Source organism: Odocoileus virginianus, chromosome 20, assembly GCF_023699985.2.
Source record: "Odocoileus virginianus isolate 20LAN1187 ecotype Illinois chromosome 20, Ovbor_1.2, whole genome shotgun sequence".
NCBI lineage: Eukaryota > Metazoa > Chordata > Mammalia > Artiodactyla > Cervidae > Odocoileus > Odocoileus virginianus.
This window is the reverse complement of record NC_069693.1, coordinates 11194781-11219964: the sequence shown is the minus strand read 5'-3', so window position 1 is coordinate 11219964 and position 25184 is coordinate 11194781. Positions and strand designations below refer to the sequence as shown.

At 51.1% G+C, this 25184-nt stretch overlaps 1 protein-coding gene and 1 non-coding gene across 3 annotated transcripts in view; one reads left to right on the top strand and one right to left on the bottom strand.

Annotated features, from left to right (window-relative positions):
* AXL (AXL receptor tyrosine kinase) overlaps positions 1–25184 on the top strand; it is a 34696-nt gene that overhangs the window by 3132 nt on the left and 6380 nt on the right. The window contains exons 5-17 of one of the 2 annotated variants that reach the window (XM_020900356.2): positions 5247–5327; positions 5447–5562; positions 10474–10684; positions 10981–11120; positions 12397–12547; positions 12758–12784; positions 15093–15225; positions 15488–15579; positions 19359–19454; positions 19629–19706; positions 21553–21645; positions 22056–22177; positions 23111–23220. In XM_020900356.2, coding sequence (XP_020756015.2) covers positions 5247–5327; positions 5447–5562; positions 10474–10684; positions 10981–11120; positions 12397–12547; positions 12758–12784; positions 15093–15225; positions 15488–15579; positions 19359–19454; positions 19629–19706; positions 21553–21645; positions 22056–22177; positions 23111–23220 — 1450 coding nt within the window. The remainder of the gene's footprint in view (positions 1–5246; positions 5328–5446; positions 5563–10473; positions 10685–10980; positions 11121–12396; positions 12548–12757; positions 12785–15092; positions 15226–15487; positions 15580–19358; positions 19455–19628; positions 19707–21552; positions 21646–22055; positions 22178–23110; positions 23221–25184) is intronic. The other variant, XM_070450822.1, reaches the window with a different exon arrangement.
* TRNAE-UUC (transfer RNA glutamic acid (anticodon UUC)) lies at positions 9867–9939 on the bottom strand. Its single transcript has one exon. It is a non-coding gene; the product is annotated as a tRNA-Glu (tRNA).

Here is a 25184-nt window from a genome sequence, read left to right as displayed (position 1 = left end):
TTCATGCCTCCATCTGAGGCTCTCCTCATCCTTCTATCCTTCTCTGTCTCTCTCCATCTTTGTCTCTCTCTAGTTTCTCCTCTTTGTCTCTGAGCATCTCTGTCTCTGCATTTCTGTCCCCATCGATCTCATTTCTCCCTGTGCGCTTTCTTTCTGTCTCTCTGTTCTCCATCTCTCTCTGTCTGTCTCCCTGTCTCTCTGTCGTCTCTCTGCTCTTTCTCCCTCCATTCGCGCCAGCCTCTCTGAATAGCATCCTTTGTCCTGGGTTTCCTCTGAGCTGTTCCATGGCCAAGTGTGTGTGGGCCCGATGCCCCTTTGTCAGCCCCTGACCCCAAGCAGGGCACCGGAATCAACTGTGCCCTCCTCTCCTCCTCCTCCTTACAGATGTAACCCAAGAAGGAGAGAGCCGGGACAGGGCTGAGTGACAGATGACACCCTCCCCGTCTCAGGGTGACCATCTCTTTCCACACCTCACAGATGGGGCAGGACCTAGCTTGGGGGGGTCACGCAGTGGTCAGGCAGAGTTGGGGGACCCTGGACACAGGGAGTTCCCCTCACTGAGGAAAGAGAGACAGAGGAACACAGATGGGGGAGGCTGAGTCAGTCAGAGGGAGGTGGCTGGACCTTGGAAGGTATTCGCTTCCAGCAGCCCCAACCTGCTGCCTTCATCTGCTGGCACCGGGAGGGTACTCCGGATGGAGGGTCTCTTAGGGTGGAAGCAGGTGCTCACATTCCAGCATTCCGGGGGCCCTGAGTGTGCAAGGAAGCAGCGGTGAGCATGCTGGCCTCCAGAGGAGTGACTCAGGCCCAGGGCTCACTCCAGGCCTGAGTCAGCCTGGCAGGACCCCGGACGGGGTGGGGTGGGGGATGGATCCCCAAGCCCATCCCAGGAAGAGGGAGAGAGGGGAGGGCAAAGGTGTGAGAGGATCTGTGTGCTTATCTGCATGGGAGCTGCCAGGCGGGGTCTCTGTGTGTGTCCCAGTGTGGAGGGCGTGGTGGGAGGGTCTGGGTGTGTCCCTGGCCCTCTGGATCTGTGTCTCAGAGCTTCTGTCAGCATCAACCTCTCTGGATGAGGGTGTGCCTTAGTGAGGGCCAGCTGCAGAGAATGTCTCGGGTGTGTGTGTGTGTGTGCGCGCTACTAGGTATGTTTTGTCAGTTTAGCTGTCTGTCCCACTGTATGGGTCTCTATTCTTTTTTTTTTTTTTTTTTTTTGCCTATGCTGGGTCTTCATTGCTTTGGAAGAATTTCTCTAGTTGCAGAGAGCAGGGCTATTCTTCATTGCGGTGCACAAGCTTCTCATTGCGGTGGCTTCTCTTGTTGCGGAGCACAGGAGTCTAGAGTTCGAGGGCTCAGTAATTGTGGTCCACAGGCTTAGTTTCCCCATGGCATGTGAGACCTTCCTGGACCAGAGATCGAACCCATGTCCCCTTTATTGGCAGGGGGATTCCCATCCACTGCCCCACCAGGGAAGCCCGTGTTTGGGTCTTTATGGCCTATTTCTCTAAGTTTCTCAGGGGCTGTCAATGTAAGTGTGTGTCTGTGTGTGTGACTAAGAGTCTCAGTGTTGGCCTGGTATCCAGCCCTCTTTGTGTGTTCATAGCTGTGACTCACTGGGTGAGGGTGGAATAGGGTATGTGTGTGTGAGGAGAGATGGCAGAGTGATGGACCACAGCCACAGTGTGTCTGAAGGCTGTTCTGCACACCTCACTGTATAGAGGTGACTGTGTCAGCCTACAGGTGTGTGCCTCTAGGTATGAGTGTGTCTTGGTGGGGATCTTGTTTCTTTGTGGAGTCAGGATGGGTCATTGGACAGCTTGGTGTGTTTTCTCATTGCCACTGCAGCTGAAGTCTATGGATAGCTCTGTGATATCTGTATGTATCTCAGGGTGAGAATGTTGGTGTACAGCTTTGTCCCATGGATCCCTATAGAAGTGTACGTATGTATGTGTCTGTGTGTGATTCACAGCAGGTAATAACAATACCCTTCAGCTTGTTTGTTCTGGTGCATCAGCCCCAGCCCTGACTACCTCTTGGTGGATGAACTTGAGGTCCTCACTGGCCTGTGTACATATGTGTCTGCGTCACCTACGTGCACTTGGCAGCATCTCCATGCTTTGTGTCTGCAACAGTCCTGTGTGTCGATGCAAGTGTGTGCTTCTGTATCGTTCGGCATCTCGATGAATGTGTCCAGAGCGAGTTGAGTGTGTCCAGCTGTGTTTGGAAGGCTTGGCTGTGTTTGTGTGTGGGTGCATCCACATCAACCTGATCTGCACCCTATTGTGTACTTGTTGGTTGATGTATCTCAATCTGCAGGGAGGCTGGTGTGTTGGTCAGCTTCAGCCTAGGTGTATATTGTGTTACTGGGCATTTGTAGGCTTCTTGGGTGGCTCAGTCAGTAAATAATCTGCCTGCAATGCAGGAGACCTGGGTTCGATCCCTGGGTTGGGAAGATCCCCTGGAGAAGGGCATGGCAATCCACTCCAGTATTCTTGCCTGGAGAATCCCCATAGAGGAGCCTGGCAGGCTACAGTCCGTGGGGTCGCAAAGAGTCGGACACGACTGAGTGACTAAGCACAGCACAATGAGGGAGACCCAGGTTCAATCCCTGAGTGGGGAAGATCCTCTGGAGATGGGAATGGCAACCCACCCCTGTATTCTTGCCTGGAGAATTCCATGGACAGAGGAGCCTATGGAGAGCTACATACAGCTCATGGGGTTGAGTTGGACACACACAGGTGTTTGCAGTCCGTGTGGGCTTGTTTGATTGTGTGTTTGTGCTTGTATGGGTGTGTGTGTGTCTGTGTAGCTGTGTCAATGTCAGCCCCCTGCGCCTACATGTATGTTTTGTGTCACTGCGTGTTTGTGACAGTACCGTCGGCGGCCGTTGACCAGTGTTGCTGTTTTCTGTTTTAGGACCCGGACGGCCCCTGTATGTTGTGTGATTCACTGTGCGTGTATGCAGGAATTCGCGGTGGTGCCATGTTAGGAATTCCGTCCGTTTGTGTGTGTCTGTCCCTGGATCTGACTCAGGGCGTGCCCCCTCTCTCTCCGCTTCCATCCCTCCCGTTCCCTCGGAAAAAGCGAACTGCGCTCCGGGGTGGGGGAGGGCCGGTACATCTGGAAAGCACATCTGGCCGGAGAGCCCGCCTGGAGGGAGGGGGTCCCAGGCCCCTTCGCCCTGGCTCCCTCCCTCCCTCAAGGTGCGGGCCGCTGGGGCCTGGCTAGGGGGATCTCGGCCGGCCGGAAGTGCGGGGGGGCCCGCTGGGGTGACTCACGCGGGGGCAGGAATGCTGCGGTCAGAACCGGGACCCGGGTCCAGACCCCCTCCCGCCCGCGGGCTCCTTCCCGGCGGCGGGCAGCGCGGGCTCCCGCGCGGTGACCCTGACGGGGGCCCCCACGTGCCAACTGCCTGGAGGGGACCCAGGCTTCCCGCCGCGCCCCCCCCCCCACCTCCCCGGGCAGCCCGCCCGGGCCGTCCTGTCCCTCGGCGGGGCCCGCGGGGGCTGCGGGCCCTGACCTTGGCTGGGAACCGCGGCCTGGGCAGCGGAGCCCTGGAGCTTCCTTGCCCACCCCCATCCGGCCTCGCCGCCTTAGCCTGCGTCCACTCCCTCCGCCGCCTGAGAAAAGGAAACTTTGTCTGCGGGTAGTTGCTGATGGTGGTGGGAACGAACACAGCGCAGAGCGAAGGCGGGAGACACCGCGAGGCCAGCAGACACTCACACACAAACACAGATGGATACAGACCTGCAGTCACACGCAGATTTCAGACTTGGTCCTCCTTATATCCTGTCACCCAGACGTTGTGTGTGTGTGTGTCTGTGCACGTTGTATAGCTCTGTGTTGTATGTCTCTGTATTTGTGTGTCTGTGTCTCTTGTGTTTGCCTGTGTACTTGTATGTGCCTTTGTGTGTGTGTGTATGTGTGTATGTGTGTGTCTGCCTGTGTTCCCACCATCACCACACTGGGGAAGGGAAGGCAATCCCGCTTTCAGACACTCAAAAAGTTACTCAAGATTCCTCGGCGAACTCACGCATGGGTTTACACATGCTCACATTGCTACCTACACACCCTGAAATGCTCATAAGTACACAAATGTATCCACACCAATCCAGCCACTCATTCAACAAACATTTGTGGAGCGCCTACTGTGTACCAGGCCATCTTGGGCCCCAGGGAGGGGGACGGGGTGGGAATACAGCAGGGCTGAAACCCCTGACCCCTTGGGTCAACAGTCAGCAAACACGAGACACAGGAGCATGTGAAGGATACTGTGATGAGGAGAACCAGAGAAAGTAAAGCAGGGAGGAGGCTGGCTGTGGAGGCGGAAGTCGCTCAGCCGTGTCCGACTCTGCGACCCCATGGACTGTACAGTCCATGGGATTCTCCAGGCGAGAATATTGGAGTGAGTATCCTTTCCCTTCTTTAGGGGATCTTCCAAACCCAGGGATCGAACCCAGGTCTCCCGCATAGCGGGCAGATTACTTACCAGCTGAGCCACCAGGGAATGTCAATTTTCGACAAGGTGCTTGGGGAGGGACAGAGTGGCTCGAAAGTGGGGTCTGAGTAAGGAGTGTGACGGAGGGCGGATGTCTGTGGGAATGCTTTTCCAAGAGGAGGGAATGGAAGTGCAAAGTTCCCAAGGTGGGAATATGCTTGGTAACTTCTAGAAACTCCAGGAGGGACAGTGGGGCTAGAGCAACTGAGTTTGGGGGAGAGGGGTTGGTCACAACCGAGCTTGTAAATGAACAAACACTCCTATGTTTATACACCCCCATGAAGGCCTGCTTCTTAAGTGTGTGTTTAATAGGTGTGTACGCCCCTACAGGTGTCTGTGTGGCTCAGTGTGATTATGTCTGTGATTGTGCATATATGTCTGTGTGTTTGCCTGTGTCTAGGTATGAGTATGTGTGTTTCTGTATGTAAGTGTGTACGTTTGTGTGTATAACTATGTTGGTGCGTATGTTTGTGGTATCTGTGTGTGAGTGTGTGTCTATGTGTGTCTATGTGTACATGTGTCTATCTGGGTGGGGGTTGGGTCTGTGTGGAAGTAGTGTTAGCTGGCCTGTCTTTGGGGGTGGAGATCTGCATTCCCCATACATTACCTCCTTTTTTGACACTCCCTTCAAGCAGGCACCACTGGGGGCTGGAATGATCCTGGGGATGGGGCGTGGTGGGGCAATGCTCAGCCTGGCCCCAACCCCCTCCTTCCCCTCTCTGACCGGGCCCCCCCTCACATGACTCCCTAGGCCTGAACAAGACTACTTCTTTCTCCTGTGAAGCCCACAACGCCAAGGGAATCACCACATCCCGCACGGCCACCATCACAGGTGACAGGGAGCTGGGGAGCCGGGTGTCAGAGGGTATGGGCTTGGGGTCAGAACTGGGGTAGAGGGCCGGGTGAGGAGCTTCGGGCACAGGATCAGTCCCTCCCCTCATCTGTCCACAGTGCTCCCCCAGCGGCCCCGCGACCTCCGCTTGGTTTCCACCCAGCCGACGGAACTGGAGGTGGCTTGGACCCCAGGCCTGAGCGGCATCTACCCCCTCACCCACTGCATTCTGCAGGTAGGTGAGACCACAGCCTTTTCTCGCCTCTGTCTCAGCCGTCCTTCCACCCAGAGCCGCAATCCCTCATCCTCTCCCTGGGAAACTAGCCTTTCCCAGCCATTCTTGTGATGAGAGGCAGTAGAACCTTGGGATAGGCCAGATGTCCTGGGTTTAAATCCTAGCTCCAACAAGCTGCTGGCTGCATGAGCTTGGGTGGGTGACTCAACGTCCCTGGGTCTCAGTTCTCTCATCTGTAAAATGGGCATAACGGTAGTACCTACCTGGTAGACTGGCTGTAAGAATTCAGTGAGTGACTGCATTTAACAAACTTAAAATAGTATCTGGAACTTGGAAAGCATGCAATAAACTGTTGGGTGCTTTTGGAAATTCCTTAGCCATCCAGTGGTTAGGACTCCATGTTTTTGCTGCCAGAGGCATGGGTTCAGTCCCTGATTGGGGAACTAAGATCCTGCAAGTCAAGCAGCATGGCAAAAGACAAACAAAAAGCTATTGGCTGTTTTCGTTTTTTTTTAGTGTCGGTGATATTGATTCTAGCCAGAATAGAAACCCTGAAACAGCAAGGACCAGAGTCATCTTCCACCACTGGGTGCTCACAGCCCCTGGGCTTCTCCCGTCCCATCCCTGACCACTCTGGCTTGTCACTCTCTGGGGATGAGTCTATCTCTCCACTGGACTGTGAGCTCTTGGAGGAGCAGGGCCGAGCTGGCTCAACCCCACTATTTCTTTAAGTTTAAAAATTATTATTATTTTTACTTTTTGGCTGCCACGCAGCATGTGGGAGCTTAGTTCTCTGACCAGGAATCGAACCTTAGTTCCCCTTCCTGCAGTGGAAGCATGGCGTCTTAACCACTGGACCACCAGGGAAACCTCTGGGTTCCCATTACTGCCCAGTGCAGGGCCAGACCCTGGGTAGGAAATGTTTACTGGAAGAATACCTGATAATTGAGGTGAGCTGGACCCAGCCTTCTGCACTGAAGTTGCTCCTGCTCTAGAATAAGAAAAACAAACCAACACACATCTCCAAATACGAGATCCGGTTCTGGCCTGAAGTTCTCTGAGATTTGAGAGTTTTAAGTGAGGATGAGACGATGCCCATGATGGGAAATGACAATAATGAATAATGGCTAGCTTTTTTTTTTTTTCAATCGTGCCGCATGGCTTTCGGGATCTCAGTTCCCTGACCAGGGACTGAGCCCAGGCCATGGCAATGAAAGCCCAGGATCCTAACTATTAGGCCACCAGGAAACTCCCAATGACCAATTTTTATTGCGTGTCCACTTTGTGCTTAGGTTTCCCTTAGGATTCCTTCAGTAGTAAAGAATCAGCCTGCCAATGCAGGAGACACAGGTTCAATCCCTGGGCCAGGAAGACCCCCTGGAGAAGGAAATGGCAACCCAATCTGGTATTCTTGCCTGGGAAATCCCATGGACAGAGGAGCCTGGTGGGCTACAGTCCATGGGGTCACAAAGAGTCAGACGCAACTAAAGAACAAAAACAATAACAACAACCACTATGTGCTGGGCCTTGTGTTACAGCTTAACACATACTTGTTTGAGTGTTTTGTGAAGCAGAGTCTATGGATACACTCATTTTCCAGATGAAGAAACTAAGGCTCAAGGACTTTCCTGGTGGTCCAGTGGTTAAGACTCACTCTCCACCACATGGGGCATGGATTTGATCCCTGGTCAGGGAACTAAGATCCCGCATGCCATATGGTGCAGCCAAAAAATTCAAAAAGAAACTAAGTTTCAGAGTAGTTAAGCAACTTGCCCAAGGACAGAGCCAGGAAGTGGCAGAGGTGGGATCCAAACCCTTGTCTTGCCAAACCCAAAGGTCACTTCTGAAAGGCCATTTAGGGCCAGTGCTTGATCAAACAGGAGCTGCCTTTCTTATAAGACCCTGGCCCTGGGGACAACCTCACATTCACTTGATATTTTAACCCCAGAAAGTAATGACTGTTCATCTTCCCATTTTCAAGATAAGAAATTGAGACCCAGAGAAGGGAAGTGACCTGCCTTCCCCAGTGGCTAGAAAGGCTAAAACTGATTCAATCCCAGAAGCTGGGCTGATTTGGGAAGACCTCAAATGCCAGGTCAGACGCCAGCTGTACCCCCAACCCACATCCATCCAGTGTCCCCCAAGAAAAGCAGAAGTGTGCCCTCTTCCTTCTCCAGGTCTCACTTCCTGCTGTGCATGAGCTCAGGGTTCAAGTTGGAGGGTCACAGCCGTGCGAAGGAAAAGAGAAGTGGGGGTGGGCAAGGGGAGGCTGACAGTCTGCGCCCATGTCCCCTTTGTCCCAGCCGAGGTTCCCCTTCTGCTCAGTCAGTGTGGGTCAGAGAGCAGTCAAGGAGACCACCTCCTCCACTCCTGTCGTCTCTTCCCCTGGCCTTGCTGTGGTCTCCCCACTCAGGGACTGTATGACCTTGGGCAAGCTGCTGAATCTCTCTGGGCCTCTGTTTCCCCGTCTGTAAAATGGGAATGAAAAAAGAAATTGACCCCCATAGGTGCTCATTCCAGACTAATGTGCTTGGCAGGGTGTTTGGGGCACACCTGGCACTCAAAATAAGTTAGCTGTTGACAGGATAGGCAAGCGAGTTCATGGGCATTAAGTCAGTAAACCTCTCACCTTGACAGAGACTCTCCGAGGCCCATCTTCCAGAGACAGGAACTGAGAGACCCAGGGAGGTAAAAACACTCACTCTAAATCACAAAGCAGAGACTTCCCTGGTGGTTCAGTGGTTAAGACTTTATGCTTCCACTGCAGGGGGCAAGGGTTTGATCCCTGGTCGGGGAACTAAGATCCTGTAAGCCACCACATGGCATGGCCAAGATAAAAAAAAAAATCAGACGGCAAATAATATCCAAGCCAAGTTTGGACCAGATGGAATCTGGCTGTGAGCAGTAACTCTTTCCCAGCATGGCGTGTGTTGTGGTTATATCACCTGGGTGCTCCCCAGGGTAAAGGTAGCACCCCTGAACGGTGTGGCTGTGGGCTGTGGGGCTGTGACGAGTTTGTGGTTCTGTGGGGAAGGGCTGTACGGACGTCCTCCCCAGCTGTGGTCCCTCCCATCCCGATCGCGTCAGTCCTGGGGACCAGGTGGGTGGAGAAGCCTTTGCCACTGCGGAGGATGTGCCGGGTTTGACACTGGTGGCCAGACAGTCTCACACACACAGAATAACAGTGACAAACACTCAATCTGCACAGACACTCTTTTTTTGTTTCTTTTTGCTTCTTTAAATATTTATTTATTTTTGGCTGTGCTGAGTCCTTGTTGCTGGGCATGGGCTTCCTCGGGGGCTGCGCTCGAGTTGCAGCGTGTGGGCTTCTCATTGCGGTGGCTTCTCTTGCTGTGGAGCACGGGCGGTAGCGCACGTGAGTTTCAGTAGTCACAACGCGGGGGCTCCACAGTGCAGGCACTGTGGTGCACATCCCCATGGCGTGTGGAATATTCCCAGACCCAAGATCGAATCCACGTCCCCTTCATCGCAAGGTGGATTCTTAACCACTGGACCACCAGAGAAACCCTGCACAGACACTTTTCTACATGCTTACAGGGTGTCACTTCAGTTCATCCTGTGAAGAAGGGAAACACTGTTGTTATCCCATTTTTCAGATGAAGAAACGGAGGCACAGGACTAGGGAGTAGGAGAGGCTGGATTTGAATCCCAGATCCAGTATCTGTGCTCTTCAGCACTAAGATGCAGTGCATCTCTGGACAGAAGAGTATTATTACCATTACTGATGTTCTTAAAAGGACCTTCTTATTGTCAGTAGGGCAAAGGTTTTGAAGATAGGATGGGTTCAGGTCCCAGTTTCATCAGTGACAAGCTAGTGTCCTCGGATCAGTGATTCCAACTCTCCAATCCTCAGTGCTTTCATCTGTATAATGGGCATACACACAGCACATACTTACAATGCACAGCTAAAGTGAGGGTCAAATGAGTTTAGGTTTGTAAAAGACTTTGCTTTAAAAAAAAATTATTTCTCTGGCTGCATTGGGTCTTAGTTGCAGCACATGGGATCTAGTTCCCTGACCAGGGATCGAACCCTGGTTCGATGCCCCTGCATTGGGAGCACAGAGTCTTAGCCACTGGAGCACCTTGGAAGTCCTTTTCTATGTTTTTTAATTAAGATATATGATGTTGATAATCTTTGGTGTACACCTAGATTGTTTAACCAATGTGACCACCCTCTGAATCAAGATACAGACACTTCCCAGTTGTTGAAGGTTCCCTCACCCCGCAGAGATGCCCACTCTTCTGACTTGTTTTTTAGCTATGGGAGGCTTGTGGGATCTTAGTTCCCCAACCAGGGATTGAACCTGGGCCCTCGGCAGTGAAAGCACAGAGTCCTAACCACTGGGCCACAAGGGAATTCCCTCCTCTGACTTCTCTTGTGGGACATTGATTTGCCTGTGGTTGAATGTCGTTATTATTGATGCTGACCACCTGCCATGCCCTGTCCAGCTGTCCTGCACTTAATTTTTTTGTATGGCCATGCCACATGGCATTCGGGATCTTAGCTCCCTGGTGGTCAAAACTGTGCCTGCAGTGGAAGCAGAGTCCTAACCACTGGACCGCCAGGAAGTCCCTTACATTGAACCTTTAAGCAGCCCTGGAAGGCATTTGCTCCTCTAAGCCTCTATTTTCCAGATGAGGAAACAGGCTCAGAGAGAGAAAGTCTTGTTGGAAGTGGCTTTTGCAACTGATGGCAAAGCCACATTGTGGAGCTGGGTGGCCTCTTCGCTTTGCAAACCCAGGTGCCTGTGTTGCAAAAACATGGAGTCGACACACACACACACATCCTTGCAAAGTTGTGTCATCACACCAGGATCACTACCATTGAGAGCTGACCGCTTTGAGTGTTGACGTGGCCACCCTGTCCTCACACCCCCTCCCTCTCCCCAGGCTGTGCTGTCAGACGACGGGGTGGGCGCCTGGCTGGGAGAGCCAGACCCCCCAGAGGAGCCCCTCACCTTACAAGCGTCTGTTCCCCCTCATCAACTGCGGCTGGGCAGCCTCCGTCCTCACACCCCTTACCACCTCCGGGTGGCCTGTGTCAGTAGCCAGGGCCCCTCACCCTGGACCCACTGGCTTCCCGTGGAGACACCGGAAGGAGGTAAGAAGGGACTGGTGGCAGGGAGACATCGTCCACTGCCCCGCTGACCCTTGCGTACATCAGCATGACCCCCAGCATCTCCTCTCACCTGTATACCCCATGTGGCTTCAATCTCCCTCCTGTCCCATCCCCAACTGGCATCTCTCCCGGATCTCATCCCTGTGCTCCTGCTCACAGGAGACCTGCACCAGTTGCCCGCATACTTGTCCTTTGCACCCTGCCCCTACTCCTTGGGAAGAGGGGAGGGGGTCAGGAAGAGGTGGGGGTGCCAGCTTCCCCTTTTCCCTGTCCTCCAGTGCCCCTGGGCCCTCCTGAGAATGTTAGCGCCATGCGGAATGGGAGCCAAGCCCTTGTGCGCTGGCAGGAGCCAAGGGCACCGCTGCAGGGCACCCTGTTAGGGTACCGACTGGCCTATCGAGGTCAGGATACGGCCGAGGTGGGTGCTGCTGGCTGGGCTGGGGCGGAGTAGCTGTAGAGGAGGGGACTGGGGAGTAGAAGATGACAAGGCAGACATGGACAGTTGAGCAGGTTGCGTAGGATGTGATCACCCTGTGCTAGAAGAGCACGTTCTGGGGCAGGTAAAGGAGACCATGAGAGGGTAGCGTGTGTGCATGCTCAGTCGCTCAGTCATGTCTGACTCTTTACGACCCCATGGATGGTAGCCCACTGGCTCCCTGTCCACGGGATTCTCCAGACAAGAATACTGGGGTGCACTGTCATTTCCTTCTCCAGGGGATCTTCCCAACCCAGGGATCAACCTGCGTCTCCTGCATTGGCAGGCTATTCTTTACCATCGAGCTACCTGGGAAGCCCCCAGGAGAGAGTTAGGGGATGGCTGTTTATGAATCCTAGAACTGTGGTGTTGAAGAAGACTCTTGAGCATCTCTTGGACTGCAAGATGAAACCAGTCAATCCTAAAGGAAATCAACACTGAATATTCATTGGAAGGACTGATGCTGAAGCTGAAGCTCTAATACTTTGGCCACTTGATGCAAAGAGCCGACTCATTAGAAAAGACCCTGATGCTGGGAAAGATGAAAGGCAGGAGGAGAAGGGGATGACAGAGGATGAAATGGTTGGATGGCATCACTGACTCAATGGACATGAGTTTGAGCAAGCTATGGGAGATGGTGAAGGATATGGAAGCCTGGCATGCTGCAGTCCATGGGATCGCAGAGTTGGACACAACTGAGCAACTGAACAACAATTTGTGAATCATGTACAAAACATTTCAGTAGACATATTTGCTAGGACAGCAGATAGTTGCATAGCACGTTGAGGAAGGAGTGTCTCTTTCTAATTAACATGAAGGTACTATCTGAGCAAGCAGCACCCTGGGATGGAGAGATGGTTGGGAGAAAGAGTGAGGAATTAGAAGGGGATGGAGGGATGAGAGGACAAAGATGAGAATTCGGTTCTTTCAACAACAGTACTGTGTTCCACGCCTCCTTGTGCTAGGACCTGAGGATGTACATGGCAGTGAAGAAGACAGTCCTAGACCTGGTGAAGCTGATATTTTAATGAGTGGAGGGGTAGAGAACAGAAAGGAGAGGACAGGATAGGGGATGGGAGACGAAGGGTAGGAAGAGGTAGGGGATGAGGGGCTGGCGATTTAGAGCGGGCTTTGAGAAAGATGGGGAGTTGAGGCTGAGGGTGAGGGCTTAAGCGCTGGGGCTGGAGCTCTACTCTGATGCCCTATTTGCACATCCTAGGTGCTGATGGACGTAGGGCTAAAGCGAGAGGTGACCCTGGAGCTGCGAGGGGAGGGGCCTGTGCCCAACCTGACGGTGTGTGTGGCAGCCTACACCGCCGCTGGGGATGGACCCTGGAGCCTCCCTGTGCCCCTGGAGCCCTGGCGCCCAGGTAACTGCAAAGCCTTGCTCAGCCTCCCTCAGCCTCCCCACAGGGACCACGTCTATCCCAGATGCCCGTGACTTGCTCCTTGTACCTTTTGGCGTTACCCCAGTCTAGGCTCCATTCCCACCTGGAAGCTTCCTGAGAGCCTCACTCCCTCTATCCCGTGTCTTACCAGTCTCTCTGAGCATGTCCTCCCTCCGTCCTTTCTCCTCGCAGGACAAGGACAGCCAATCCACCAGCTGGGTAAGGGCTTTCACACCCCTTCTCCTGCTCTCCCTTCCCCCAAGGCCCAGTGAGGGCCCCATCACCGCACGTTCTCTTTGCACATCCCTTTCATGTTCCTCAGACTCATCACTCTAATCCTCTGCTTCTTGGTTTTGTGTGGTCCTTGATGGAAGGGCCTGGAGTGGCCCAGAGCACTGTGGGTACTTGGTGAATGATGGGTGGATAGGTGGATGGGTGGACTGACGAATGAATGGATGTGTAGATGGACGAATGAATGAATGTGTGGCTGAGTGGTGGACAGATGAATGAATGAGTGGGTGGTGGACGGATTAATGAATGGGTGGATGGATGAATGAATGGGTAGGTGATGGATGGATGAATGAATGGGTAGATGAGTGGATGAATGAATAAATAGGTGGGTGGATAGATGAATAGATAGGTAGAGGGACAGAGAGATGAGTTATCCCCTTCATATTCATCTTCCTCAAATATTTCTCCAAATATTCCTCCTACTTGTAACCACTATCCTTAAATATTCCTTACATGTTTTCTTGCATTTGTTTGCATACCCTTTCCACACTAACCCCACCCTCCTTTCACATTCATCCCATTATAACCCCTCTTCTTCTCACGGGCTTCCCAAACCCAATGCACACTCACACGTCTCATTCACAAACTGATACTTTTTGCACACTCACCATGCATCCCACATTGCAGGCACTGAAAGACTTTCAATCTACACGATCCCACATTCTGCAACTCTCCTTGCACACTCACTCCACACTCCTTACACAGTATTCCCTCACCTCGAGTTAATCCTAACCCATGCCCACTTTCTGCACATACCACAGCAAACTCTTGGTACACTCAACACACACTCATCCTCCATTCCTTACACACTCACTCCCACCTTTTTGCATATCCTTCATCCATCTCATGCTCATCTTCCCCTCCCATATCCTTTGCACACTCATTGTACACTCTTCTCACACCAAAGTTACATCCTTACAAATCACTGCCCCTACCTTGTATCTAAAACTTCTTGGATACTCCTTGAATCCTCACATACTCCCAATTCCTCAAATACTCATCTGGCACTGTTTACACACTCCTTTGCACACCATGTCCCTTTGCACATTTATTCCACTCTCATCCCTTGCTTTATGAAAGCCCTTCCAAGGAATTCCCTGGCAGTCCAGTGGTAAGGAGTCAGTGCTTTCACTGCTGAGGGCGTGGGTTCAACCCCTAGTCAGGGAACTAAAATCCCAAAAGCTGCAAAGAGTTGCCAAAAAAAAAAAACAAACACACTTTCATAGTCATCACATACTCCTCAAAAATGTCCCTTGGCTGTTGGTCCCTGGAGCCTCCAACTCCTTGCATATCCATTGCACATGCCTTGTGCAGCTGTCATAACACTGCATACATTCTCTCCCTGCTCAACTGTTTTCCACACCCAAGTTCCCCTTCCTTGCATAGTCGTCACACACGGGTACCCCACTTGAGATTTACTTCCGGCCCTCCCATGCTCCTCCAGCCCTCCTTACATTCTCACAGCCCATCCCGCACAATCTCTCACTCCCATCCCACACTCCTTCCACACTCATTGCCCACTCCCCAGGTATCCATCCCACTTTGCACTCACCACACTCATCCTAGGAGTTTCATACTCCTCCTTCAAAAAAAAAATTATTTATTTGGCTGCGTCAGGTCTTAGTTACATCATGCAGGATCTTTTCTTGTGGCTCGCGGACTCTCTAGTTGCAACACGTGGGCTCCAGAGCACCTAGGCTCAGTAGACATGGCGCACGGGCTTAGTTGCTCCTAAGCATGTGGGATCTTAGTTTCCTATGCCTGCATGTGTGCTCAATCGTGTCAGTCATGTCCAACTCTTTGCGACCCTATGGACCATAGCCCACCAGATTCCTCTGTCCATGGGATTCTTCCGGCAAGAATACTGGAGTGGGTTGCCATGCCCTCCTCCAGGGAATCTTCCTGATCCCAGAGATCAGACCCATGTCTCCTGCACCTCCTGCATTGCAGGCGGACTCTTTTTACCAGTGAGCCACCAGAAAAGCCCCTCAGTTCCCTGATCTGGGATCAAACCCGAATCCCCTGCATTGCAAGGTGGATTCTCAACCACTGGACCACCAGGGACATCCCCTCACACTCCTCCTCCAGTGTCCACTCCTTTCGTATCCATCGCATGCCCCTTCCAGCCCTGTCCATCACCCAATGTACCTACACCTGCCTCCCTTCAACACCACCCCCCTGGGGGCCCAAGGAACCAAGATCTCCACCATGACCTGTCCCGCGTACCCCCCGACAGTGAGTGAACCCCCAGTCCCCGCCTTCTCGTGGCCCTGGTGGTATGTACTGCTGGGAGCAGTGGTGGCAGCCGCCTGTGTCCTCATCCTGGCCCTGTTCCTCTTCCACCGGCGGAAGAAGGAGACCCGCTACGGGTAAGTTGGGACTGACCTGGACTGGGGTAGAGAGGCTGGAGGCGGGGAGCTGGCACAGGAGGAGAGAGTACCAAGAATCAGAACGAGGACAAGCATCTGGGGAGTGAATGGAAGGCAGGAGGCAGCAGAGGCGCTCAGCAGACATTGGAGGAGAGGGCCGGCAGGTCTGGGGGTTGGGATGGCGCTTGCTTCCACTGCTCGTGGAAGTGCAGGAGGTTCCACGTCACTGCCCTGCCCTCACCTCCTCTCTGTACCCCCCTAGAGAGGTGTTTCAGCCAACCGTGGAGAGGGGCGAGCTGGTGGTCAGGTACCGTGTTCGCAAGTCCTACAGTCGGAGGACCACTGAAGCCACCTGTAAGTGAGCCCCATGCCTCCCTGCCTGGGTTTGGGGTAAGAAGTATTGAGTGTTGGGCCTGCTGGGCTTCTGCAGATGCGTGAACCAACAATTTCTGAAGGCCTTGGAATATTAGCACCACAGACCCTAAGAACAACAGGACTGTGGGACCACACACGACTTTAGAATAATTGAATCTTAGACACAATAAATTTTAGAAAGGCCAAACTCTGAGTCATAGGCTCTTAGAACCGTGTAATGATGATGATGAAGATGATAAACATGATGATGATGGAAATGAAAAATTGCCCATGATGAGATGATTACAATGCTGATGGTAATAGCCAACCCTAACACTTCCTCTGTGACTACTACTGTTCCTTTTTTAAAATTGTTTATTTATTTACTGGCTATACTGGGTCTTCATTGCTGCTCAAGGGCTTTCTCTAGTTGCAGTGAGTGCAGGCTACTCTCTAGTTGTGGTCTGAGGGCTTCTGGTTGCAGTGGCTTCTCTTGTGGCGGAACACAGGCTTTCGGGTGCATGGGCTTCAGTAGCAGCGGTACGTGGCCTTAGCTGCCCTGAGGCACGTGGGATCTTCCTGAAGCAGGGATCGAACCCATGTCCCCTGCAGTGGAAAGTGGATTCTTAACCACTGGGCCACCAGGGAAGTCCCACAGGTGCTGCTTTAAGCTTCAACACGTGTCACTTCATTTAATCCCCACGACAACCCAGTGAGGTAGGCACATTATCCTCCCCACCACCAGTGAGGAGGCTGTGGCACAGAGTGGCTAAGTAACTTACTGGAAGCCACACAGTTTGTAAGTTGGAGAGCTGAGGTTCACACCCAGGCAGTTCCACTCTCAAGTTCATCCTCTGAACTGCCTCTTGGAAGTAGAGGATGTGCGAGAGGATGTGCAATTTATAATTGGCCTAAAAAATTATAATCCAGTGCTACAAACTCTTAAGGCTCCCCTGGTGGCTCAGATGGTAAAGAAGCTGCCTGCAATGTAGGAGAACCAGATTCAATCCCTGGGTCAGGAAGATCCCCTGGAGAAGGAATGGCAACCCACTCCAGTATTCTTGCTGGGAGAATCCCATGGGCAGAGGAGCCTGGAGGGTTACAGGCTATAGGGTCGCAAAGAGTCAGACATAATTGAGCAACTAACACTTGATAGACTCTTAGGATCTTAAAAATCATAGAATCTTAGCACTGTGATAGACTCTGTGTTAGAGGATTGTAGCATTTATGGAGGGTCTCAGCTAAGAAGGGACTTCAGGAGCCACCTAGTCAAATTTCTTCTTCTCTCCAGTTGGGAAAACAGATCCAGAAAAAAAAGGGGGAGGGGACAGAGTAGGCCTCTTCTAGAGTTAGCACCCAGGGAGAAGACTGCCAGGAGCCCCAGGGAGATACCGGAAGGGGCTGGGAAAGACATTTGTTGCAGAGGAGAAGGAAGAGGAAGTGAGGAGGTCACAGCAATCTAATGGGAATAACATGCAGCAGCAGTTCTCCAAGTGTGATCCAAGTCCCCAGAGGTCCCCGAGACCTTTGCAGGGGGTCCATGAGGTCAAAACTATTTTCATAATAATACCAAGACGTCATTTGCCCTTTCACACCCTCCTTCTCTTGCAAGTGCTCCTCAGAATTTTCCAAAGGCTTCCAAATATGTGATGATGTCATCCTTCTGTTGACTGATGTGCTTGTGTATTCTTATGTTTTGAAAATTTATCTGGGGGACTTCCCTGGTGATCCAGTGGTGAAGACCCTGAGATTCCACTGCAGGGGGCTCGGGTTCAATCTCTGGTTGGGGAATTGTTAATAAAATCCTTTGTGGTGCGGCCAAAAGTGAAAAAAGGAAATCATATCAGTTTTCATCCTGAACACAGTAAATATTGCTGTGTAGACAACCCACATAAAAGAAAACTTTTTTCAAGTCTCAATAATTTTAAGAATATAAAAAGGTCCTGGGGCTAATAAATTGGAGAACAATTGCTACACGTGAAAATGAATAAACCCAACTACACACAGCTGCTGGGCTTCCCTGGTGGCTCAGTGGTAAAGCACCCACCTGCCAATGCAGGAGACGTGAGTTCCATCCCTGGGTCAGAAAGATCCCCTGGAGAAGGAAATGGCAACCCACTCTAGTATTCTTGCCTGGGAAATCCCATGGACAGAGGAGCCTGGCAGCTTACAGTCCAGGGGTCTCAAAGAGTTGGACATGACTTAGCAACTAAACAAGAATAGCAACAACATACAACAACTGCATTACAGTTATTTCATAGATACTATGTGAAGTGAAAGAAGCCAGACACTAAAGAGAACATAGTATGTGATTCCATCCCCAAACAGAAAAGACTAATCTGGGGTAAGAAAAGTCAGGAAAGTGCCACCCCTGAAAGGACAGGTCAGTCTGTTCTTGACGTGGGTGTTAGTGACACATACTGTTGTGTTTGGTTCACGAAAATCCATTGAGCTGCTCGCTTGTGATTTTTGCAGGTAATACTTTAAGAAAAAGTTAAGAAAAATTTTGAACAACTGGTATGGCAGGATGTTAACCAATCAAGGTGCCACTACTGCAAGATTACGTGCCCGGCTCTAACCCTTTAGTTACTGCTCTGGGGGAAGATTTGGGGGGTCTAAAGGAGAAGTGGGAGTTGGGAGTGCTCAGGGCAGTAGCTAATCCTGAATGAATGCAGAATTATTTCACTATTTTAACAATGGGTATACAGGCATGGGGCTTCCCTGGCGACTCATGGTAAAGAACCCGCCTGCCAATGCAGGAGATGCGGGTTGGATCCCTGGGTCGGGAAGATCCCCTGGAGAAGGAAATGACAATCCACTCCAGTATTCTTGCCTGGAGAATCCCATGGACAGAGGACTCTGGCAGGCTACAGTCCTTGGGATTGCAAAGAGTTGGACACAACTTTAGTGACTCAACAGTGATAAACAACAACACAGGCATACCTGGGAGACACTGCACATTTGATTCCAGACCAACACGATAAAGTGTATAATGCAACAAAGTGAGTCACATGCATTTTGGGGTTTCTCAGTGCATATAAAAGTTATGTTTAGGACTTCCCTGACAGTCCAATGGTTAAGACTCCATGCTTCCTCTGCAGGGGCCCAGGTTCCATCTAAGATCCCACATGCTATGCAGTGGGGCCAAAATAAACAAACAGAAACATAAAAACAAACAAAAATAAAGAAGTTGTGTTTACACTGCACTGTAGTGTACTAAGTATGCAACAGCATTATATCTTTAAAAACAATTTAGATACCTTAATTTTAGCTATCTATTTTTTAAATTTGGCCACATCATGGCAAGTGGGATCTTAGTTTCTCAGCCAGGGATCAAACCCTTGCCGCTTGCAGTGGGAGTTCGGAGGCTTAACCACTGAACCACTGGGGAAAGTCCCTACATACCTTAATCTTAAATTGCTTTGTTGCTAAAAAAATGCCAACCACCATCTGAGCCTTCAGTGAGTTATAGCACTAACATCAAAGATCACAGATCATCATAACAAATACAATAATAATGAAAAGGTTTGAAATATCACAAGAATTACCAAAATATAACACAAGAGACACAAAGCAAGTTTGTGTCTTGCTTTGAAAAATTGTAACAATAGATTTGCTTGACACAAGATTGCCACAGACCTTCAATATGTAAAAAACACAGTATCTGTGAAGTGCAGTAAAATGAGGCACGCCTGTATCCTTATGGGAGGTGCTGCCTGGATGTCAGCTCTGTGCCCTGGCTCTGTCTACCCCCACCCCCACCCCCACCCCCCATGCAGTGAACAGCCTGGGCATCAGTGAAGAACTGAAGGAGAAACTGCGGGATGTGATGGTGGACCGCCATAAGGTGGCTCTGGGGAAGACCCTGGGAGAGGGTGAGTGCCCCCCCCATCTCACACACACACACACGTATCTCCCTGAACTATGCAGTCCTTCATCTCCCCACCCCTGCCCAACCACAGGAAATGCAGTTCCTACAGGGGCCCCCCTGAAGTCAATGGGGAGTACTCCCCCCATGCATGTCAAAGTCTCTCTCTGGTCCCCCACAGGAGAGTTTGGAGCTGTGATGGAAGGCCAGCTCAACCAGGATGACTCCGTCCTCAAGGTGGCTGTGAAGACAATGAAGAGTGAGTATGCACATACATGTGCACACATGTGGGCTCCCCATCCCTTAACCTCTGGCCCCTCCCCTGTGCCCCTAAGGAGGCAGAAGAACAGGAACGGTGACAGCGATTTAGCCCAACCCTAGAACTTCAGTGTTTCCAGACAAGAAGTTAAGTCCCTGCCAGGTCCTTCAACAGTAGGAACTCAGTTTGGGGAGATTACTACAAAGGTGCAGGGAAAACTGAACGAACAGCAGGGTGCAGTTAAGACAACCTAGAGATTAGCAGCAGCAAGCCTGTCACTTCCACGCCCAGGCCTGAAGGGGCAGAGAGAGGACGTGGAGTTACCGGGGCCCACAGCCAGGGCCCCCTGATGGGATTTAAGCATCACAGAGTTAGGGGCTATCTTGTGGGAGCTTGAAACACAAAGGAGACGCAGCCACCACCAAGGCAATACTGGAAGCAGAGAGAGGGTGAAATGCCCTGATTTCTCTCCTCCTCTCGCCTACCTTCCAGTCTCCCATCAGTGCTTCCCATTAGCAGATTCCAACAGGAAACAGCAGGAAAGGGAGCCTGGGAAATGTAGTTTTCAAGTGCCAGTCCCATGTGATACATAGCAGAGCATGAGATGGTCCAGAATGAGGCACACCTGGCATCATCATTTACTAGCTGTATGCTTTCCTGGTGGCTCAGATGATAAAGAATCCGCCTGCAGTGCAGGAGACCTGGGTTCAATCCTTGGGTTGGGAAGATCCCCTGGAGCAGGGAATGGCAACCCACTCCAGTATTCTTGCCTGAAGAATCCCATGGACAGAGGAGCCTGGTGGACTACAGTCCACGGGGTCGCAAAGAGTCGGACATGACTGAGCGACTAACACTTTCACTATGATCTCAGGTAAGTGACTAACACTCTCTGAGCCTACCATTCCTCACCCGGAACAAAGTATCATAGTGTTCCTACCTCCTAGGGTATTACATGTCAAAGCACTTAATGCTGGGCTTGGCACATAGTACACACAGTTAATGTGGACTAAAACCATGTTATCTACATCAACAGAGAGGGTGAGCCAGTCCAGTCCAGGCTCACACAGCGCAGAAAGGCCAGGCTAAAGTCTTTTCCACACAGGGATGAAGCTTAGAAGGGTCATGCTGGACGTAAGGGAGGAATGATTGTTTCAGAATCACAAGGGCTAAAAAACTTACATTATGGAGTCATCACTCATTCATTCATTCATTATTGACTGCCTTCTGAATACTGCGTTATGCTCCTGATCTGGGTTTGAATCCCAGCTGTGTGATGCTGGGCGAGTCACTTTGCCTCTCTGAGCCAGTGTCCTGAGTTGTAAAACAGGGACAATCAATCGTTTGCATCCTAGGGCTGCTGGGAGTGTGCTGGGAAGCAGCCTAGCACGGAGCCCACACATGGACCCCTGAGCCAAACTGCCTGGGTTTGAACTCTGCCTGTTCCTCTTGCAAGCTGTGGCTCGTTTCTTAAACATTCTGTGCCTTGTGTCTCCATCCTTGTTGTTCAGTCGCTAAATCATGTCAGACTCTTTGTGACCTCGTCAACTGCAGCATACCAGGCTTCCCTGTCCTTCATTATCTCTCTGAGTTTGCTCAGACTCATATCCATCGAGTCAGTGATGCCATCCAACCATTTCATCCTCTGTAGCCCCCTTCTCCATTCTTAAAATGGGGAAATAAAAGCTCCTCAGAGGGTTAAATGGGTTAATATATGTCAAACGCTGAGTGCAGCCCCTGGTACTTACATGTTTGATGAAGGAGAAGATGATGATGGTAATAAGGAGGAGGAGGGAAAGCGTCCTCCCTCCCCTCCCTCCGCCTCCTCCACCTTCCTCTCTCCTCCCAGTTGCCATCTGCACAAGGTCAGAGCTGGAAGATTTCCTGAGTGAAGCCGTCTGCATGAAGGAATTCGACCACCCCAACGTCATGAGGCTCATTGGTGAGGGAGGGGCAGGTTTAGGGGGCTGACAGGCCCATGGAGGCTGCGCCAGAGGGAAGAACCCTCCCTCAGGCACTGGGAAGATCAAACCTCCAGGCTTCCTTCGCACCCCCCCCCCCCCCAGCCAGAGTGAGCAGGCTCCCCCCTTCCTCTCTCCCTCAGCTCGGAATGTGACCTCTGACCTTTCCCAGAAATAGCTGAGGTCCCCAGGAGGGCTGGAGAAACATCCCTGGGAACCAGTGCTAGACATGGCTTCTCTGACGCTTGGTCCCTGTCACCACCGCCCCTGCTCCCCAACAGTTTGGAGGCCAGATCTGAGAGGGAGTGGGAGAAAGAGGTGGGAGTAGGGGTGGCGTCCCCTTCTGCCCACCTCCAGTGACAAGGCTACCTGGGTGGGGGGCGGGACTCAGGTGTCTGTTTCCAGGGTTCTGAACGAGAGGGCTTCCCAGCACCCGTGGTCATCTTACCTTTCATGAAACACGGAGACCTACACAGTTTCCTTCTCTATTCCCGGCTCGGGGACCAGCCAGTGGTGAGGGCATTTTATTATCTGGACCACAAGTGTTAACTGAGCACCTACTAGGTACCCGGTAATCTTTCTTTCTTATTTGAAAAAAATTGATGTCTATTCTACGTACACTAAAATATGCACATCTTTTGCATGCAGTTCAGTGAATGTTTTCTTGTGTATAGACCCATGGAAGGGCTTCCCAGGTGGTTCAGTGGTAAAGAATCTGCCTGCTAGTGCAGATGTGGGTTCCATCCCTGGGTTGGAAAGATCCTCTGGAGAAGAAAATGGCAACCCACTCCAGTATTCTTGCCTGTGAAATCTATGGACAGAGGAGCCTGGTGGGCTATAGTCTGTGGGGTTGCAAAGAGTCAGACATGACTGAGTGACTAAGTACACACGCATGCATTAGGTACCTAGCGCTGCTCAGACACTAGGAAGGTGATGGAGACCAAGAGGTTGTTTTCATGGAGGAACTGTCTGCCAGAGGTGGGGGGACCAGGCAATAAACAAGTTAACAAATGAATAAGCACGATAATTTTTAAGTGACAGGAAGGAAATAGTGCAGGATGAGTGACAGGGAGGCCAGGCAGTTTGTTTGAGTGAACAGGGAAGGTCTTACGGAGGAGATCGAAGGAGGAGCTTAACTGGTAGGAAGTGGGTGATCTGGGAGGAAGTGGTCCCGGCAGAGGGCACAGAATGTACAAAGGCTCAGATGTGGGAACAAGCCAGAAAGGGGGTTCCCTGCCGGACCGTATGTCAAAAGCAAGAACAATGGGAGATCAAGACAGGAGAGGAAAGTAGGAGGGGATGACCAAGGGCTGATTGGGAAAGGGGTGGGTGGGGTTTAAGTCTCAAAGGTATGGGAAAGCATCACAGGGCAGAGCTAGAAGAGAGGAGGGATGGATTTCTGGGACTCCGCTGACCCCTACCCCGTCGTGTCCTGCCTACCCCCAGTTCCTGCCCACCCAGATGCTGGTGAAGTTCATGGCAGATATTGCCAGTGGCATGGAGTATCTGAGTACCAAGAGATTCATACACCGGGACCTGGCTGCCAGGAATTGCATGTGAGTGCCCAGCCTTCCAGGAATCCCTCTTCTTCAGGGACCCACCCCCACCCCCACTCGCCTTCCCAGGATGGAAGAAGGTGCTCCACACACACACACACACACACACACACACACCCTTCAGGTAAGTCAGAGCTCAGGAGTGGAAGAGAGAGAGCAGAGCAGGGAGGTTGGGGCCAGCTTTCTGGAGGACGTGGACCCTGAACTAATGTGCAGAGAAAAGGAGAGGGGGCAGGCTCAGTGAGTAGCAGGATGTGAGCAAAAGGGCAGAGGAAACCCAAGAGGGTGGTGACATTTAAGCTTCATCATTATCCCCCTCCAAGCTGAGTGTCTTGCCTGGGGCTACACTTGGGCAGTGGCCACACTGGATAAAGAGACCACACCCCCTGCTAAGTTGTTGCTGCTTAGTCGTTCACTCAGTCGTATCCCACTCTTTGAAACCCCGTGGACTGCAGCACACCAGGCTTCCCTGTCCTTCACTATCTCCCAGAGTTTGTTCGAACTCATGACCTTTGAGTCGGTGATACCACCCAACCATCTCATCCTCTGTCACCTCCTTCTCCTCTTGCTTTCAATCTTTCCCAGTATCAGAGTCTTTTCCAATGAGTCAGCTCTTCGCAGCAAGTGACTGAAGTATTGGAGTTTCAGCTTTAGCATCAGTCCTCCCAATGAATATTCAGGGCTGAGTTCCTTTCCGAGGGACAAGCAAAAAATAGCCCAGAACCTGTCTTAAGGGCTGTGTGTGTGTGTGTGTGTGTGTGTGACACATAAGCTTAGAATATTAGTCTCATTACAATGTCATTACAATGTTGGACTCAGAAATTGGAGCTAGAGAGGACTTCTCTGGTGGTCCAGTGGCTAGGATTTCACACTCCCAATGCAGGGGGCCTGGGCTTGACCCACTAAGAGTTCACATGCCCCAACTAAAAGATCCTGCATGCCACAACTGAGACCCAGCACTGTGAAAGAATAAGTATGTTTAAAAAAATTTAAAAAGAAGTTGGAGAATCAGAGAATCTTCAATAAGACGTGCAAACGTGCCCAAATGATTTTGATTACCTTCCATGGAATGCACATGTCAATTTGAGGAGACTTGCCTTTGTCTTCTCATCCGTGATTATAGCATAGCTTTCCAATTTATTTAGGTATTATCCAGCTTCTTTCAGCAAAACAGTATAATTATCTTTTTTTTTCTGCCCCACTACACAGCATGCAGGATATTGGTTCCCCAACCAGGGGTTGCACCAGTGCCCCCTGAAGCAGAAGTGCAGAGTGTTAACAGCTGGACCAGGGAACACCCCACTCCCAATTTTTATTTTGAAAAAATTCCAAATCTACAGAAAAGTTGAAAACATTTGCTGTGAACACCCATATCTCCTCCTTGTTGGGATTTTGCCACATTTCTCCTCTCTTCTCTGTCTCTCTCTCCCCTCAACCACTTGAAAGTAAGTTGCCAAGATGGTGACATTCCACCCCTAAATCTTCAAGAGGTGTCTCTTGGAATAAGGACTTAAGCCTAAACAATCACAATTCTGTTTTCAGACCTAAGAAGATTAACAATAATTCCGTAACACAGTCTCCTATCCAATCCATATTCAAATTTTATTTATATAAAGTGCAAAAACAAACACAAGTAATCCACGCTGTTAGAAGTGAAGATCTCAGTCACCCTATGAGGGGTAATTATACCCTAGGAAGGAAGGTCTGGTAATCTTTCTTTCTCGTTAAAAAAAATGGATGTTTATGCTACATACACTAAAATATACACATTTTATGCGTGCAGTTCAATGAATGTTTACATATTTATAGACACATGGAAGGGCTTCCCAGGTGACCCAGTGGTAAAGAATCTACCTGCCAATTCAGGAGACTCAGGTTCGATCCCCGGGTTGGGAAGATCCCCTGGAAGAGGAAATAGCAACCCAGGATTCTTGCCTGGGAAATCCCATGGACAGAGGAGCCTG